Source organism: Fukomys damarensis, unplaced genomic scaffold, assembly GCF_012274545.1.
Source record: "Fukomys damarensis isolate Sample0158 unplaced genomic scaffold, DMR_v1.0_HiC HiC_scaffold_13, whole genome shotgun sequence".
In the NCBI taxonomy this organism is placed as follows: domain Eukaryota; kingdom Metazoa; phylum Chordata; class Mammalia; order Rodentia; family Bathyergidae; genus Fukomys; species Fukomys damarensis.
Window position 1 is genome coordinate 38,154,010 of NW_022900925.1, and position 16,177 is coordinate 38,170,186.

At 53.1% G+C, this 16,177-nt stretch overlaps 1 protein-coding gene across 1 annotated transcript in view; it reads right to left on the reverse strand.

Annotated features, from left to right (window-relative positions):
- Positions 1-6: 6 nt before the first annotated feature.
- The window catches only part of Retreg3 (reticulophagy regulator family member 3), a 16,402-nt gene continuing 231 nt past the window's right edge, over positions 7-16,177 (reverse strand). Inside the window, exons 2-10 of the mRNA XM_010635514.3 lie at positions 16,054-16,175; positions 6,537-6,643; positions 4,643-4,673; positions 3,745-3,871; positions 3,022-3,106; positions 2,155-2,292; positions 1,605-1,687; positions 1,196-1,328; positions 7-1,012 (exon numbers count right to left, since the gene is read on the reverse strand). Coding sequence (XP_010633816.2) covers positions 573-1,012; positions 1,196-1,328; positions 1,605-1,687; positions 2,155-2,292; positions 3,022-3,106; positions 3,745-3,871; positions 4,643-4,673; positions 6,537-6,643; positions 16,054-16,175 — 1,266 coding nt within the window. The 3' untranslated portion in view covers positions 7-572. The remainder of the gene's footprint in view (positions 1,013-1,195; positions 1,329-1,604; positions 1,688-2,154; positions 2,293-3,021; positions 3,107-3,744; positions 3,872-4,642; positions 4,674-6,536; positions 6,644-16,053; positions 16,176-16,177) is intronic.

Below are 16,177 nucleotides of genomic sequence, written 5' to 3' on the forward strand. Positions count from 1 at the left end.
GCCCCGAGCGCCCTTGCCTCTCCGGGGGCGGCACGGGACACAGGGGTTGGCACGGCATCGCTTCGCTCACTGTTCAGCCCAAGGGTGGAACAGAGCGAGGGGCAGCAGCACCAGAGACACCATAATTCAGAGGGACCGGGACCCCAAGACAGGCCTCGCGCCCTCCTAGCTGGCTGGCCGAAGCCGGGGTGAGGCGGAAGATGCCCGTCCTCATCCACACAAGCAGTACTTCCGGGGCACCGGATTGTCAGCAGCAGCATTTCCGGGGTATTGGGGGCGGGTCTACCAGCAACAGTACTTCCGGGGCACTGGGGTCGACCCCTGAGCCCAGAGAGGTGGGCCAGCTCGGCAGAACCAAGGGGAAGCTTGCTTTGGAAACATCAAGCCAGGGTCTCTCGAAAGACAGGGCAACTCCGGCTCTGCTGCCTGGCTGGGGGCTCCCGAAGTGAGAGGAGGGTGGCCGGGCTCGCTCATCAGCGAGGACCCTGAGCACCTCCGCCCTACCGCGGTCCTTCGGGAGCAGCCCGGCAGGCCCGTAACTCGGCCGGCCCGGAAGGAACGCGCCCGCCTCTTCAAGGCCTCCTGGGGCCGGCGGGGTCCGGCTGACTCAGCTCCGACTGGTCCAGGAGCTCGAAGTCATCGCCCTCGGCGTCGGTGTCCAGGTCGGAGCTGGGCGCCCGCAGCAGGCCGCCGGCTGCTCTCCGGGGTGGGGGTCCCGGCTGGACGGCGCCCGACAGGGCCATCTGGAGCACACCCCGCGAGACCAGGCTGGCCAGGCTGCCGCTGAGGTCGGGCCCCGCGGGCAGCGCGCCCAGCAGGAGCTCGGGCAGCGCGGCCTCCTCCCTGCTGGCCGGGGGCGCCTGCGCGCCCGGCGGGGACCGGTACACCAGGCTGGGCATCCCGATGCTGGCGTCATCCTCGTCGTCCAGGCCGGCGGGGTCCACGTTAATGGAAGGAAAGTCTGGAAGGTCCCTGGCAAAGGACTCCTCCGGGTCGCTGTGGCCGTCTAGGTCTGGGGGAACACAGGTGTCTGAAACGTGGCCCTAAGAAGCCAGCCCACGTCTTTCGCGCCTTCCTACAGAGCCCCGGGCCCAGCTCCTCCCACTCCCTCGACGGCTGCGCCCGCGCTCCCGCCCTCTTGCAGGGTATCCCGACCGTGCTCAGGCGGCGGCACCGACACCCTGAGGGTCCACACCTTCGGAGCCCTCCGTCAGGGGTGTCTGGCCTCTGGAGAGGTTGAAGGTGCCATTGTCCGTGCAGGAGACCTCGGCGTCAGAGTGCTCCGAGTCCGTGATCGCCAGCTCCCTGGCTACTGCGGAGTCGTCCAGCTGGAGACCGAGAGCCCGCGGGCGAACTGAGAACTTAAGGAAGCAGCCGCTTCCTTTTCAGCACACCACCACCCTTTTCCGAGGGGGCAGGAGGCGGCAGAGCCCACACTGAGGGAGCAGCGGGGCGCTCCGCATATCTGGGGGGAACCAGCCGCGAGCAGGGCGCTGGTCATCGAGCTCAGCACGGTCTGGACAGAGCCCCGGTGCGACACCAGCACCTCTCCGAGAGAGCACCGACAGCAGGCAGGGAGGGGAGAAGGCGCAGTGCAGAGCTACCTGAGGGCAGAAGGCGGCTAGCTCCTCCTCACTGTCGCTGTGGTCATCCCCCGCGTGTTCTGGGTGCAGAGCTCTACAGCGCACTGTGGGGAGACCAGGTGGCTGTGACGCCTCCCCTTGGGGCCATCCTCCCTCCCACGCACCCAGGACACGGGAAGAGTGGCCCGGCAGGAGCCATCTCCCCAGCACCCTCATGCACCACAACCCTGCTGCCCCACTGCCACCCAGCATCTACAGAGGGCCATCCAGGCCTCAGGAGGCCAGGCCTGACCAAATACCCAGCTGGCAGAATGGAGAGGCCACCTGCTGCCAGGGATCCTGTGGGGTCGGAGCTCAGACTGCACTTTTGGCCTCTGAGCGGGGAGAGAAGAGGGTCACTGCCTACGTCTAGCCGCATCCACGGAGCAGCCGGCCCAGGGATTGGACGCGTGCACAGGCCTTGTCAACCTCAGCTGACACTTAGGGATGAGGTGGAAGTCTGCCTTGCGTTCCTCGGGCGCTGGAATGGGGCCTGCACCCTCCCTCTGGGGGCCGCTCTGCAGACACTCACACTGCCGTGCTCTCTGCCGCGACATCATGTAGCCGCGCACGCTGAAGTCCAGCCGCCGCAGAGCCGGCTTCAGCCGCACGGAGGCTCGGTCCAACAGGCGGTGGTACATGACGAGAGGCCACGTCAGCACCATGACAACTGAGAGCGGGAGGGGCACACGGCACGTGGAGACAGGCAGCTCAAGGCACCCGGCCCGTCCCCTGTGCCGAGTCCTCAGGGCTTGGGCCTTCAGTGTGGCACAGTCCCGCCTGATTCTGCTGCCAGGGCCCAGGTGGCAGCACGTGGCTGACAGTCCATGAAGAACCAGGCTGTGGTCACTCGCGCGTGGGTGCCCCCCCAGCCACAGGCCAGGCTGCGAGGGAGGGACAACTGCAGCTGGACTACTCAGTTCCTCCAGCCCCGATGGGAAGTCACTAAACCGACACACGTGTACTCAGGGAAGGTGGGAAGGTGGACGCTACCGGGTAGCAGAACCTAGTAAAGAAACCCTGAAAAGTCCCTCTATAAATAGGGATGGGCAGTTATTTGTCGCTGGGAACGCGTGGCTGTGAGCGGACACTCATCAGTTTGTAAACTGGCCTGGTAGGAAATGGCCTTGGACTGGGGACATGGCAGAGCGTTACGGTGTGAGGCCCAGGTAATGATTCCCAGCCTCCAAACAGGTGGAAAAAAAATGGACTCCGGACAAGGAAAGCCTGCTGCATGTGAGGGGACATTTCCGTGGCACGCAACAGGTCAGAAGAACCTGAGAAAGCCACGTTCTGCAGAACCAAGACACACAGACTACTCCCTACACACAAGATCAGCCGTGGCTGGAAAATCTAGGAGCGGCTGCAGCTTGTAACACAAAGGAGACCCCAAACTTACGCAGCAGGTAGGACAGCAGGAGCCCGGGAATGTAGCGGCCCAAGACAGCCAGGAAGGTGAGGACCCCACAGCTCAGCAGGCAGAACTGGGAAGGCAAGAAGTGGCATTAATTCCCACCGTGACGGGCCGGCTGGGGTGGGCTCCCAGGCCTCTGGGTCCCAAGTCAAGCAGGGACGGTCAGAATGACAGCTGTAACCCCTACATCCATCGTGTCCACGGGGAAAGGGGTCCATGCCTTCCACTCAGGCTCCTTCTCCATGGCTGACCCCAACAACCGTGCCTTTCATGCCGGGAAATTGGTATGAATTGGACAGAGCCAAAAATTCACTCCGAAAACAAGGGTTGGCAGTGGGGATTTTAAGGAAACAAAGACCAAAAACATAAAATCCAACGACATGTCACAGTTTAATATGACAGAAAGCACACAAGCAAGCTTTTTTTCCCATCTTAGGGCAAGAAAACAGCCAACTCTGTGAGGCCGGGCCAAGCTCTGCCTGGCACAGGGAAGGCCTGGGCTTCCCCCCAGCACCGCAACAAAACAAACGAACACCTAAGGCAAAGTCTGCTCTAAGCGACACGCACACCAGGGCTCTAATGGAAGCAGGCCCGGTTCCAGACTGTGATCTTGCCTCTCCCAAGTAAGGGTGTGCAGTCAAGGGTCTTCGGTCAGTCTAGTGTGCTGAACTGAGCGGCCAGAGTTTAGAGTGAAAGGGAGACTCTTACCTTGCCTGGGTTTTGCTTTTTGAAAAGCAAAAGATTCCTTATGAAAATGGTCCCACTAACCCAGGCTTCAGCTACGTGGTGGCAGAGCTCGGGCACGCTGAGCAACCGAGGGTGCACAAAGCCCCAGCTACGGGAGAGAGAAGGGGAGTCGTAAATGGCGGGGACTGGGGCCCGGGTCGCTGTGGGCTCGGGGGGGGCTTGGAGGTGAAGCGCGGCTCTCCGGCTCACCAGGCCGAGGCTGAGTCCAGGGACTAGGAGGGCAAGCGCGGTCCGGCAGCTCCCCATGAGCAGCAGCGTCTGCGTGTGCAGAGCCGCACAGCGCCTCGGCCTCCCTGCCTCGCACCACTGTGGTTCTCTGGGACTGCGCCAGAGGACAGGGAAGCGGCCCTGTGGAGCCACCTCGGGCGGGTAAAGCGCAGCCACGAACCTGCGCACAGCGGAGCCCACCGATGGGGTGGACGGACTGAGAGATGCAGGCAGGAGCGGTGCACACAGAGGAAGCTTTGGCATGGGCTTCTGTGTTTTCTGGCCAGGAACTTTAAATAGCCAGAGATCACAGAAAACACTAAGCCGCTGGTATAAAAGCCAGGAGGCAAAGGAAGTTTGCTGCCCGAGTTTTTACACGAGGGCCAAAGGACGCAGCTAATTCCCCGGCATGTCAGGCTCTGAAGCACTTGATACTTCTTTCACAGAAGCTTCTCACATAGGATCAGAAGACAGTGGCCATTTCCGCTCTCCCTCTGCTGCCTCAACTTTAGCATTTCTTAACGATGACTATTTGGGAGAGACCAGGTTCTCAGCTCAGGCTGTTACGTCCAGAGTGTGTGGTTAACAGCGCAGAACCAGAATATTGCAAGAAAATCAGAGCAACAAAAGGGATTTAATGAGCGTTCCATACCTCTCATTGTCTAATGCGTCGGGTCTTGGCACTACAATATTAAAACAAACATCAGCATTAGTTGGTAGGGAAAACTAAACATGAAAATGTTAGGCTGTTGGTCTGGCAGCTATGTTTTAATAGTTTGAGGAAAAGGAAACAGTAGTAGCCAATAAAAGGAGACACCACGTTATTTGCCACATTAGGCTGCTACAGACAGGGCAAAGGCTGTGCCTGCTCTTTTCTTGGGCGGGACTGGTTTCCACGCAGACTGCCAGAGCCCCTGTGTCACCTCCAAAAGCTGCGGGTACCAAGAAACCGGCCCATCCTGTCCCTCGGGCCTCTGTGCACCTGGCCGGGAGCCCACCGGCCCCAGGGCTGCCTGCTCCTGACATCTCCGCGGCCACAGCGGCAAGGTACCTGGAAGCCGTGTCCCTGGCAGGAGTGGCCCGGGCTATTCCCACTCGGACAGACACTGCTGTGGTCTCCTCCCAGGTCCTCCGGCGGCCCGCCTGTCCCTCCACGCAGCCCTGACGCTACCGAATCACCCTCAGCACACAGCTAACTTCACAGCCCCAGTAACCACCCTGCACCCATGGGAGCAAGTCTGACTTTGGAGCCTTACCTAACCTAATTCCACCAGACTTTCAGCTTATCTCCTAGACTCCCCACGCGAGCCGCTTTCTTAGCAGCACAAGTTTGCAGTGCAGAAGTGTCATGCTCATGTTGGGGAACTCGCAGGGCCCCCAGAATGGATGCAGCAGTGGATATAGTGCATCTTGGTCATTCTCAACCTTGCGGCCCACGAGCTCTCTATTCCCACCAAACACCCTGAGCGGATGAACTGCGGCCCACTGAGAGGCTGCGCCTCCCCGCCCATTCTGCTTCACTCAAGGCTTGTGCTTGTGCCAGGGCCAAACACATGAAAATGTCAGTCACAGAGGCACTGGGACAGCTCTGGTATTCTTCAGTAGCTGTCATTTAACTTTTGCTTATTTACGTGTATCTGAAAAAAGAAACCACACCTTAGGGTAACTTCCATACACATAATGCCTAGCTTAGTGCTTTGTAAATAAGCACTTTAAAAGAGAAAAAACAATTTTTTTTTTTTTTGTACTGGGAATCCAACTCGGGTCCCTGCGCTGCAAAGCAGGTGGTGGAACCACTGAACTAAGTCCCCAGCCCGGAAAAACATTTTAAAAATCTTGATCCATGTAGTTCAGGCTGGGTTTGACCTCATTACATAACCTAAGCTGGCCTCAAACTCACAGCAGTCCTCCTGCCTCAGCCTCCCAAGTGCTGGGATCACAGGCATGGGCCACCATAGCTGGCCAAAAATAAAAAAAACATTTTTAAAGAGAAGGTCTCACTATGTTGCCCAGGCTGGGCTCAAATCCACAATCCGCCAGCCTCAGCCTTCAACATAGCTGTGACTACCAGGATGTGCCACCATGCTCAAGATTTAAAAGAAATTCCTGCCGGGCGTGGTGGTGCACACCTATAATCCCAGCACTCGGAGGCTGAGGCAGGAGGATCGCTGTGAGTTCCAGACCAGCCTGGGCTACATAGTGAGTTCCAGGTCAGTCTCAACTACATAGTGAGATCCTGTCTCAAAAAATTTTTTAAAAAATTAAAAAAAGAAATTCTTGCAAGGTAAGCTGCTGTTGTGTCAGCGAAGAGGTGGCACTGTAGATGTGAACAAAACAAAAGGGGTTCGATTCCTCAGTGACTGCGGAAAGGCAGGTCCAACTCTGAGGAGCGCAGATGGGGAGCAGCCTCTCCAGCATCTCCTGGGCAAACAATTCAAATGCCAAGCACAGACTCCTGTCTCACACATTCCACAGAACCCCATAACTGAAAGTCAGTGACAGAAAAGGCCATTTCCAGTTCATTTTTTGAATGCAACCAAACTCACCTTTTATTTCGGGCCAGATTTTGTTCTTCCACTGATCGATGCAGACAATGATCATCAAGCCAAAGGCGAGAAGAAACATAAGGCGGAGGGAGGTCAGCGCAAAGAACCTGCAGAGAGCAGGGACAGCAGGTCACTGCTGGGTCGGCCGGTCACAGGAAGGACGGCTGCTCCACAGACCCTGGGCAAACAGGAGCAGCTTCGAGGTTTCGGGTCCGTGTCCCGACACCGAGCACTTAACACACCTTGGGCAGACCGTCCAAACTTCTGGACCTCAGCTATTCTACCTACCATCAGAGGAATCAAATAACCCAGAGGATCCTTGCTGCGGTGATTTCGGGGAGAGTCCCCAGTCCACCTGATGATGCCCCTTTCCACACATCAGACCCTACTGCAGGCACCAGGCGCACGCAGGCACTCGATAAAAGCATGGATACAATCAGGTGCTCTGTTACCGAGGAAGTGAAGGGCCTGATTAAGGCCACGAAGAGCTGGCACAAAAGCTACGACCGAGTCACTTCCTCCGAAGTGGCACCCGTGCTTCTCAAACCCTTCTAAAACACTGAAAGAGGACACACCCTTTGACTTGTGAGGCCAGCATGATTCAGATACGGAATCCAGACAGGAGAAACGACAGACCCACATCCTTCAGGAGTGCCGATGTATCAACTGCCCACAAAGGCGATGCCAGGCATGGTGTTGAAACCCAGGGTCCCAGCTACTAGCAAGGCTGAGGCAGGAGGATCACTTGAGCCCAGGGGTTAGAGGCCGGACTGTGCAAAGTAGTGAGACTGTCTCTTAACAGAATAAAACAAACACGATCCAAAAACATATGAAAAGAATTATATGGGGCCAGGGATTTAGCTCAGTGGCAACATTCCTGCCTCGCAAGTGCAAGGTCCTGAGTTCAATCCCCAGTATCAGGAAATAAAGAATTACACATCATGACCAAGTGAGATTTATACCAACATGGCAAGGGTATAAATGATGACCACCAGGCATCAAGCAGTAAATGGCCACGCTCAGGGGTGAAGTATTTATTCCCTCACACACACAAGGCTCTCGGTTCACGCCCCAGTGTCACACAATATATAAATAAAACCAGGGAAAGGCTATTTCCTGTTTGAAGAAATCAACCATAAAATGCCAGTTATGAATGAGCTACGACAGCACATCTGACGACAGTGAGAAACTGCTGTCGGCTTCTAGGTGTGACATCAGTGCAGTTACGTTTTCAGGGCCACTATCTTTTTGAGATGTGCCGAGAATATAAACAAATTCATAAATAAAATAAAGTACGGGATTTGCTTCAAGAGAACAGCTTGGCAAGGGACAGGCTGGGAAGTTACGAGACAAGACTGACCAGAAAGGTGTCCGCTGCGGAAGCCGGGGGCGGGACCTTTCATATCACCCTCCCACCTGTATGGTGTTTAAAATCTTTCACAGTAAAACAGCAACCAGTGCTCCCCTCCTTCTATGAAACCATCAGGGACCAGAACTGGCCACACAGACTTTAGTGGCCTACTGGGAAGTACAGAAATTCAAAGTAAGCATCTGCAAATATTTAGAGCAACCTGACCAAGTCATTTGGAATCTACTATATACAGGCGGCACTTTGTAATTTCTGATAACTCCTACTGTACAAAGGTACTGATGTGCAGCAGCCTGGGGGGAAATAAACCAGCACACCTTCCCCAAAGATGGCCTGGGAGACGCCGTTCACGGATCCACAGTGAAGCCAAAGAAAGGCATCAGGGCACACGGACAGGCAGGAAGGTGGAAATTTCAAAGTTCGGGGTCTGCCTCCCCAAAAAGCCGCCGTTCTCACGAGAGCTTGAACAGATGCGGCTCTTCTACAGCGAGACGTTAACACGCCTTTCGAGACTGTTGGGGACATTATAAGCAACGTGCTCGCTCACCTGTGACAGCCCTCTGAGCCTGGCCAAAGGGCCAAGAAGAAAACAGCACCGAGCGGCTGCCTGGCAGGGTCTGCTCAGTCTCACGGTGCATCACAGCAGCTGGTCAGAGGGTGAGGGTGAGCAGGGGTGGCTCGGCACCGCAGGGAGGATGGCCTGACACACAACAAACCGGGACTGTGCTTCTCACCGTACTCTGCACGGCAAGGAGATTGCACAAGGTCCTGGGTTCCATGCCTAGTACTGGAAAAAGAAATCTACCTGGTTACTTACCAATATACACGCATACATGCAGGCACTGGTAGTGAAACTTTAAATTTTGTCTCCAGACATTTTTGTGCTCTTGCTTTTTGTTTTTTTTTCTCGGTACCAGCGATCAAACTCAAGACCTGCGCTTGTCAGACAGGCGCAGAGCCACTGAGCTCCATGCCTGGCCTCTCGCTGTTCTGAGACAGAGCTCACTATGTGTTTCAGGCTGGCTTCAAACTCGTGACCTACGCGCCGGCCTCCGGAGCGAGCACAGGATAATTTATTTTTAATGAATATGAGTGCATGCTAACCATGTAATTTTTAAAAAGGCTTTAAATCCTATATATAAAAAAATAAGGGATGGAAGGCAATAAGGAGAATCAAGAATCCACTCATCAATGGCAACCCCATTCCGACTTTAACCAGTGCCCCACTTACAGGATACTGTAATCATATATGGGATTAAAGAATGAAAGCAGCTCAGCAGAAAGACTAAAGAGCTGCCCCAGGCCGTGAAGCTTCTCTACAAAGCCCTGCATCAACCCAGCAAATAAGCAAATTTAACAAGGCCGGGAGGACTCAGGGCCCAGCAGCAGGGGTGCAGCTGCTGTTCTCTGCAAGGGGGTTTCCCCTTCATGTCACCAGCACACAGAAGCTGTCTGAGTCCCCAAGAGGACAGCAATGGAACACTGCTGCTGTGTCTCGGACTATTTCTGTAGCCGTCAGAGCCCTCACCTTGCATTCTCAATAACCACAAGGTTGGCCTCGGCAGCTGCTTTGGAAGACTAAGACCCAGGGTGCGCCCAACAGTGCCCAGGGCGGGGCAGAAGACCCGCAGGCAAACGAGCAAGCACTGGAAAGAAGGGCACTGGGCAGGAGGAGAGTGAGCCGGCAGGACAGGTCCCAGAAATGACAAGCGGTTCAATAGAGTGAAAGAACAACAGGCAGAGATCCCACGGAGAGAGGCAGGAGTCGGGTGCAGGCCTCTCAGGGCAGAGGGGCTGGGTTCTGCCCTGCAGGGGAAGGAGAGCCAGGTGTGCAAAGCGGGCGGTCCCGTCAGGAGCATCTTCCTGAACTCCAGGAAGGCGGGCCTTGGGACGGCTGCACCTGCATGCAAGCCTGTGCCAGGCCACCCGAGGGGACAGTTGGGCAAGTGCTGCCAGTGGTACAAGCCAGCGGGAACGCATTAATCCTGGCCCACAAATCAAGGCTGAGCCTAAATGTGTCTCTTTTTTTTTTTTTTGCAACAGGGTCTCACTGTGTAGTCCAGGCTGGCCTCTAACTTGAAGACCCTGCTGCCTCAGTCTCCTGAGTGCTGGGATCACAGGCGTGTGCCACCATGCACAAACCACTGTATGAATTTCAGAGGAGCTTTTCTATGTGCTAGAACATAACATTTCTTAGGAAAACAGCTTCTTTCAAACAGATCAAAAACATGATAGAAAGATGGCCCAGAACTGGCCTTGGTCCCTCCAAGTTCCCAGGCCCTGTGTCACTACCGTCCCTCACCGCCATCAGCCGTGGAATATGGTGAGTGCTCGCCCTCTTTCAGGTCCTGCAAACAAGGAAGGCACAGGCTGAGCAGCATCTGGGGTACAGCGAAGCCAGGGAACGAGGGACACGGACACAGTGGGAGACAGGTGCCTGGGGACTGGGGTACAGCAGTGCAGAGGCCACAGGGAGAGCAGGCGGGCGTCCCAGGCAGACAGAGCAATGCAGAAGTCTGAGCCCACATGCAAACGCTTTCGCGACTCTCATCGCCCTGCCACAGTGGACGGGGCCTGGGTGTGCACTGCCGGCCCCTTCTTTCTTTGGGCGGCAGCGGGGGGGTCGTGTTTTGAGACAGGGTCTCACTATGTAGTTGAGACTGACCTGGAACTCACTATGTAGCCCAGGCTGGTCTCAAACTCACAGCGATCCTCCTGCCTCAGCCTCCTGAGTGCTGGGTTTACAGGCGTGCGCCACTACACCAAGCGGAGGCCCCTTCTTAATGCTATTTATTATCTCTAAAGACAAACCTGTTTATTAAAGAAAGTTTAAAATCTGTTAAGTCAAAGTTAAAGAAGTTAAAAAACACAATTATGGCATCACCATCTACAAAACAATCTTACCAATAATAACAACCCAGAGTCTGGATCCGACCAAGCCTCCAGTGCCCCCCACCAGAGCACAGGAAGACAGAACCAGGAGGGCCAGTGCGGCCACAGGATGCGGCCCAACCTGGTCTCCAGGCCTCTCCAGGACGGGGAAAAACACCAGGCACGTGTGGCTTTCATTTCAATCCTTTTTAAATGTTTCTTTTTACTAGCACATGTCCTAACACACCCCACCTTGGCTTTTCATGAGACAGGCTCTCACTGTATACCCCAGGCTGGCCTTGAACTCCCAACAATCTTCCTGCCTCAGCCTCCTGAGTGCTGAGGTTACAGGTGTGCCAGGCCCAGCTAACACCTCCACCACTGCAAAATATCTATCTCACGTTTCCTATTCTCTATCTTTCTTTAGCCTTTTTACTTATGCTTTCATTTGAACCTTAATCCAAACTGTTCTTTTTGTTTGTTTTTGTTTGGTTTTTTGAGACAGGGTCTCACTGTGTAGTTGAGACTGACCTGGAACTCACTATGTAGCCCAGGCTGGTCTCAAACTCACAGCAGTCCTCCTGCCTCAGCCTCCTGAGTGCTGAGGTTACAGGTGTGCCAGGCCCAGCTAACACCTCCACCACTGCAAAATATCTATCTCACGTTTCCTATTCTCTATCTTTCTTTAGCCTTTTTACTTATGCTTTCATTTGAACCTTAATCCAAACTGTTCTTTTTGTTTGTTTTTGTTTGTTTGGTTTTTTGAGACAGGGTCTCACTGTGTAGTTGAGACTGACCTGGAACTCACTATGTAGCCCAGGCTGGTCTCAAACTCACAGCAGTCCTCCTGCCTCAGCCTCCTGAGTGCTGGGATCACAGGCGTGCGCCCCCATGCCCGGCCCCCAAACTGTTTTTTAATAGCCTACAGGCCTGGCAGTGCTGTGTGATTCACCCTCTCACACTAGGTCAATGGTTTTTAGTATATTCATAGCTCTGCGCAATGATCACCAATATTTACTCTGCGTCACTTTCATTGTCCAAAAGAACTCCAGCCTGGAAAACACTAGCTTTTCTATACACGCCAGAGTATCACTTTTTAAAAACAAACAATAATTAGTAACTCACTGCCCTATTTGAATTTTTAAAATGTCTTGCTACAGTGGGCTGGGGATTTAGCTCATTAGTTCCACTGCTGCCTGCCTTGCAAGCACAAGGACTAAAGTTTGATCCCTGATACAAAAAAAAAAAAAAAAAAAAATTTCTTGCTACATATAAATGTATTTTTTTCTTCTTTCTGTAAACTGTCCCTTCACTTTATCAGGGGCTAAAATCCAACTGGCCTCTAAAGAAAACATCCCCGGCCAGGGATTTAGCTCAGTGGTTCTGCCGCCTGCTTCGCAAGCGTAAGGTCCTGAGTTCGATCCCCGGTACCAAAAAAATTCTTTAAAATAAATAAATAAATAAATAAGACGCCCCAAGGTAAAGAAGTAAAAAGACTGAAGATGTGTTATGCTCATGCACCGACTTCCTATGATGAACATAATCATGCAGTGCAAACATGTACTAAGAAAAATTTTTAATTTTTAAAAAATGAATAAATCACCCCTGGGTAGCAATCCTGGTGTCCGGAAAGATCCCGAGAAATGTTACGATCTCTTTGACGTGACTCAACTCGACCATCACTGTCAGTACAGGTCAAGTCAGAATCTCTTGTAGCTGGTGACCAAGGAAGATACCGTTTGTAGGCTCCTTCGTGTCTCAGGGGCGCTGGAGAAAAAAGCCTCCTCTCCTAGGGTACAGTGAGCCCGTGACTGTACGGCACTGAGACCGTCTAGCCGATGAGCCAGTCTGGTAAATTAAAAGGAAAAATTAACCCAACATCTATCACATAATTAGAATTGTTGCTCCCACAGGAGCAGAAATGAAACCAGACAACCTCCCTGTGTGCTAATGAAGAAGGCACCCGCCTTGCAGTCGGCAGGGCAGAGGGGCAAAGTTAAAACATCCAGGGCTCCCTGGCTCCCAGGAGCAGCAAGAAAACCCCAAAGATGGTGCCAGACACGCTCAGCTGATCTCATCTCAAGTTGGATGTGTAGATTTTCCCTTCCATTTCCTGTTCGCTGCTGCTTTTTATTCAGATTCTAACTTTTTTTATATATATTTATGTTTGTTTATTTGCAGTAACAAGCAAATTTTGAGGATCAAACACAGGAGTACCCTACCAGTGAGCTACATCCCCTCCCTCCTCTTTACTGTGACAGGGTTTAGATGGCTTCATGCTACTGAACTGAATGGCTGACACTTCAGTCATGTGCCACCACACCCGACCAGATTCTTTTAAAATCAGAATTCCTTACTCCCTTCTCAGGAAATTTCTTCTGGTTTTCTGAGACACGTCTCACAGTGTAGTTAGTTCAGGCTGGCTCTGAACTCACTGTGTAGGCCAGGCTGGCCGCAAACTCGAATGACCCTCCTGCGTGCTGGGATCATGGGCATGTGTCACCACACCCAGCTTATTTTTTGTTTTTAAGGGGAGAAGAGGAAACATCTTTTTTCTGTCATTTTTGAAAATAATAGATTCCATAACTTAAAGGAGGTTAACTCACACTAGTAACTGTACAGCGGACCCCAGTGGAGCTCTCCACAGGGAATCAGTCTGTGGACTGCGCTTGGTTTCCCTAATTCAAACACGTAGAATCACAGAATGTTAAGAACTTCCTAGGCAACTTAATGAGACTCTGGCTCAAAATAAAAGAAGAAACATTTTGATTTTTGGTTTTTTGAAACAGGGTCTCACTAAGTAATTGAGGCTGGCCTCGAACTCACTCTGTACCCCAGGATGGCCCAAGACTCATGGTGACCAACCCTTCTACCTCAGCCTCCTGAGTGCTGGGATTACAGGCATGTAAAAAATTTTCTAAAAAGACCTGGAGATGTGGTGAAGTGTAGGCCCTGAATTCAATCCCCAGTATTGGGGAGGGGTATAATCTATCAGAAGGGAAAATTTGATGTTTCTACTATCATCCTAGAGGGACTGACACATCAGTGACCAGAAGTAGTTCAGGCTGGAACACCTCTGCCATGGCTGCCACAATTCTTCGGAACCTGAGGGGTGGGGGGGCGAAAGCCTAGAAATGCTACAGGTAACAGGCTAAGAGGTCTGTCTCACTCGTCTATTTTAGATGAGAGAGCACATTCACAGGTGCAGCAAAGCCAAGACTGAAAGTATGGAACACTCAGAAAGCTACCTACCTCAATTCGATACTTCTTGATACTCCTATCCAATCATCTAATACCTCAAAGGACCAAAACATTTGTGAATGATGTACCATTCTTCATAACAAATAATGAAAGAAAAACTAAGTATGTCAGATTTGATTTTTCTGACCTGAGCTAATGATCCTCCTTCCTTTCTTCAAACATTTCAAATGTGTGAGAACTAAAGTCACTCTTCCGCATTCCAAAGTAAATGTCCACAGTCCTAGGAAGCTCCCTTCCCTAAAGGCTGCACATTCCAAAGCCAGGCGCCCACTGGAGCCTAGCAAGGCCTGTCCTCCCCATCGCCTGAGGTACACAGTGAGACTCTGTCTCAAAAAAAAAGCTATCAAATTTACTTATTTACTTTGCGGGACAGGGTCTCACTATGTACTTCAGCCAGGCCTTGAAGTCACTATCCATCCCAGGCTGGCAATGCTCCTCCTGCCTCAGCCTCCTGGAGTGCTGGGATTACAGGTGTGCACCACCATCCTTGGCTCTCACTATCAAATTTACAGTCCTTCCCAGTCAGATCAGATCCTGCTCTCCAGACCTTGAGCCCACATTCAGCAAACTTTAGCGAGGACCAATTTTCTGTCCAGGAGATCCAAACCCACGTGGGAAAGAGTTGCGACTGGGTAAACATTCCCAAATGTGATGCTACATCTATCAAAGAGCAGCCCAGGAAGCTGGTACCTGGAGTCAAGGAAGGATTACCAAAAACAGGTAATGATGGTTATGCTTGGTGGCGCAGGCCTGTGATCCTAGCACTCGGGAGGCTGACGCAGGAGGACTGCCAAGAATTTGTTTTGTTTTTGGTTCCGGGGATCGAACTCAGGCCTTTGAGCTCCCAAGGCAGGCAGCAGAACCACTGAGCCAAATCTCCAGCCCCAAATGACAGAGACAGGGATACTCTGTCTCAAACAGCAACAAGAGAGTTTGCTAAGGAGTCTGGAAGCAGGACTACCAGAGACTGCTGTGACACCTTTAACTTGGGTTCCCTTCAAACTGGGAGAGGACTGACCTCATAACTGAACAATGTCTTCTGGGCACTGAACTTGGGGTTATTTGTTCTGCTCCAGTTCACTGGAAGTATTTTCAGACAAAGGGTAATATTTCAAATTTAAAACCAAGAACTTCAAGAAAGCCATTTTTACCAGACAATGCTGAAAATCACATACTTTGTAGTCTGATGCTTTTCCAGATTAGTCTTGTTTCGATCAGCTGTGGAAGCCTCCTACCTGTCGTCTCCTTGGCATTTGAGCAATACTTCCCGGTCACTAACAGACAGCAGCTACGCCTGGTGGATTACAGGAAGCCCTAAGTCCACTGCGGTGATGAGGAGCAGCAGTGACACTCAGACACCTCAGACATTGCTAGCGCAAGGCGTCCAGCTCTGGAAACTCTCACAGCTTCAATGTCGTGGCTGTAAACAGCGTCTGAGGATCCCTCATCTAATTCTTGGAACAGGGAGATGCAATTACAGGCGGCTCTGGAAACGGATGAAATCCCCCAAACAGTTTCCTAACTGTCCTTTAAAAGCGAATACTTCTCTCTCAAATTGCAGCTTGGCAGGCTTGCACTGACGCTCGGGGTTCCCCCTTCCCTGGATGGACGGGGTGCGGGTATTTAGGATGCTAATTCGCGCTAATCGACCTAGCTTGTTTTCTCATCACACCTGCGGGTGCCTGGACCAGGCCTCGAGCCTCTCCTCCCACTGTCACTACGGAGATCTCGGATCAGTCACCGATTCAACGGGGGTAGGGGACAAGGGAGGTGACGGCCTTAGAGGGAAACAGCTTCCCCTGGCTTACGAGGGGCGTCCTCGTGCCAGATGTTCCCAGAGGCCCCAGCCAGATGTGCGGGCGCAAGGAGAGCTGGGCGCGGCTGGGGCCTTGGGAAGAACGGGGTGCCACAGCTGGAGGTGGGATGGGGCTGAAGGATCGCGGGAAGAAGCAAGCCAGCAAGGCGAGAGGCAGGGCCCGGGAAGCTGACGGCGCGCTCCGGATCCGGTTATCTCACCAGAAAGCCGCGTTCAGCCCCAGGCACCACAGGGCGCTCCGGGCCGGTCGCTCCCACACCAGGGCCGCCTGCAACAGGCTCAGCAGCGGCTCGTACGGCCCCAGCACCTGAACCAGGGCCCGCT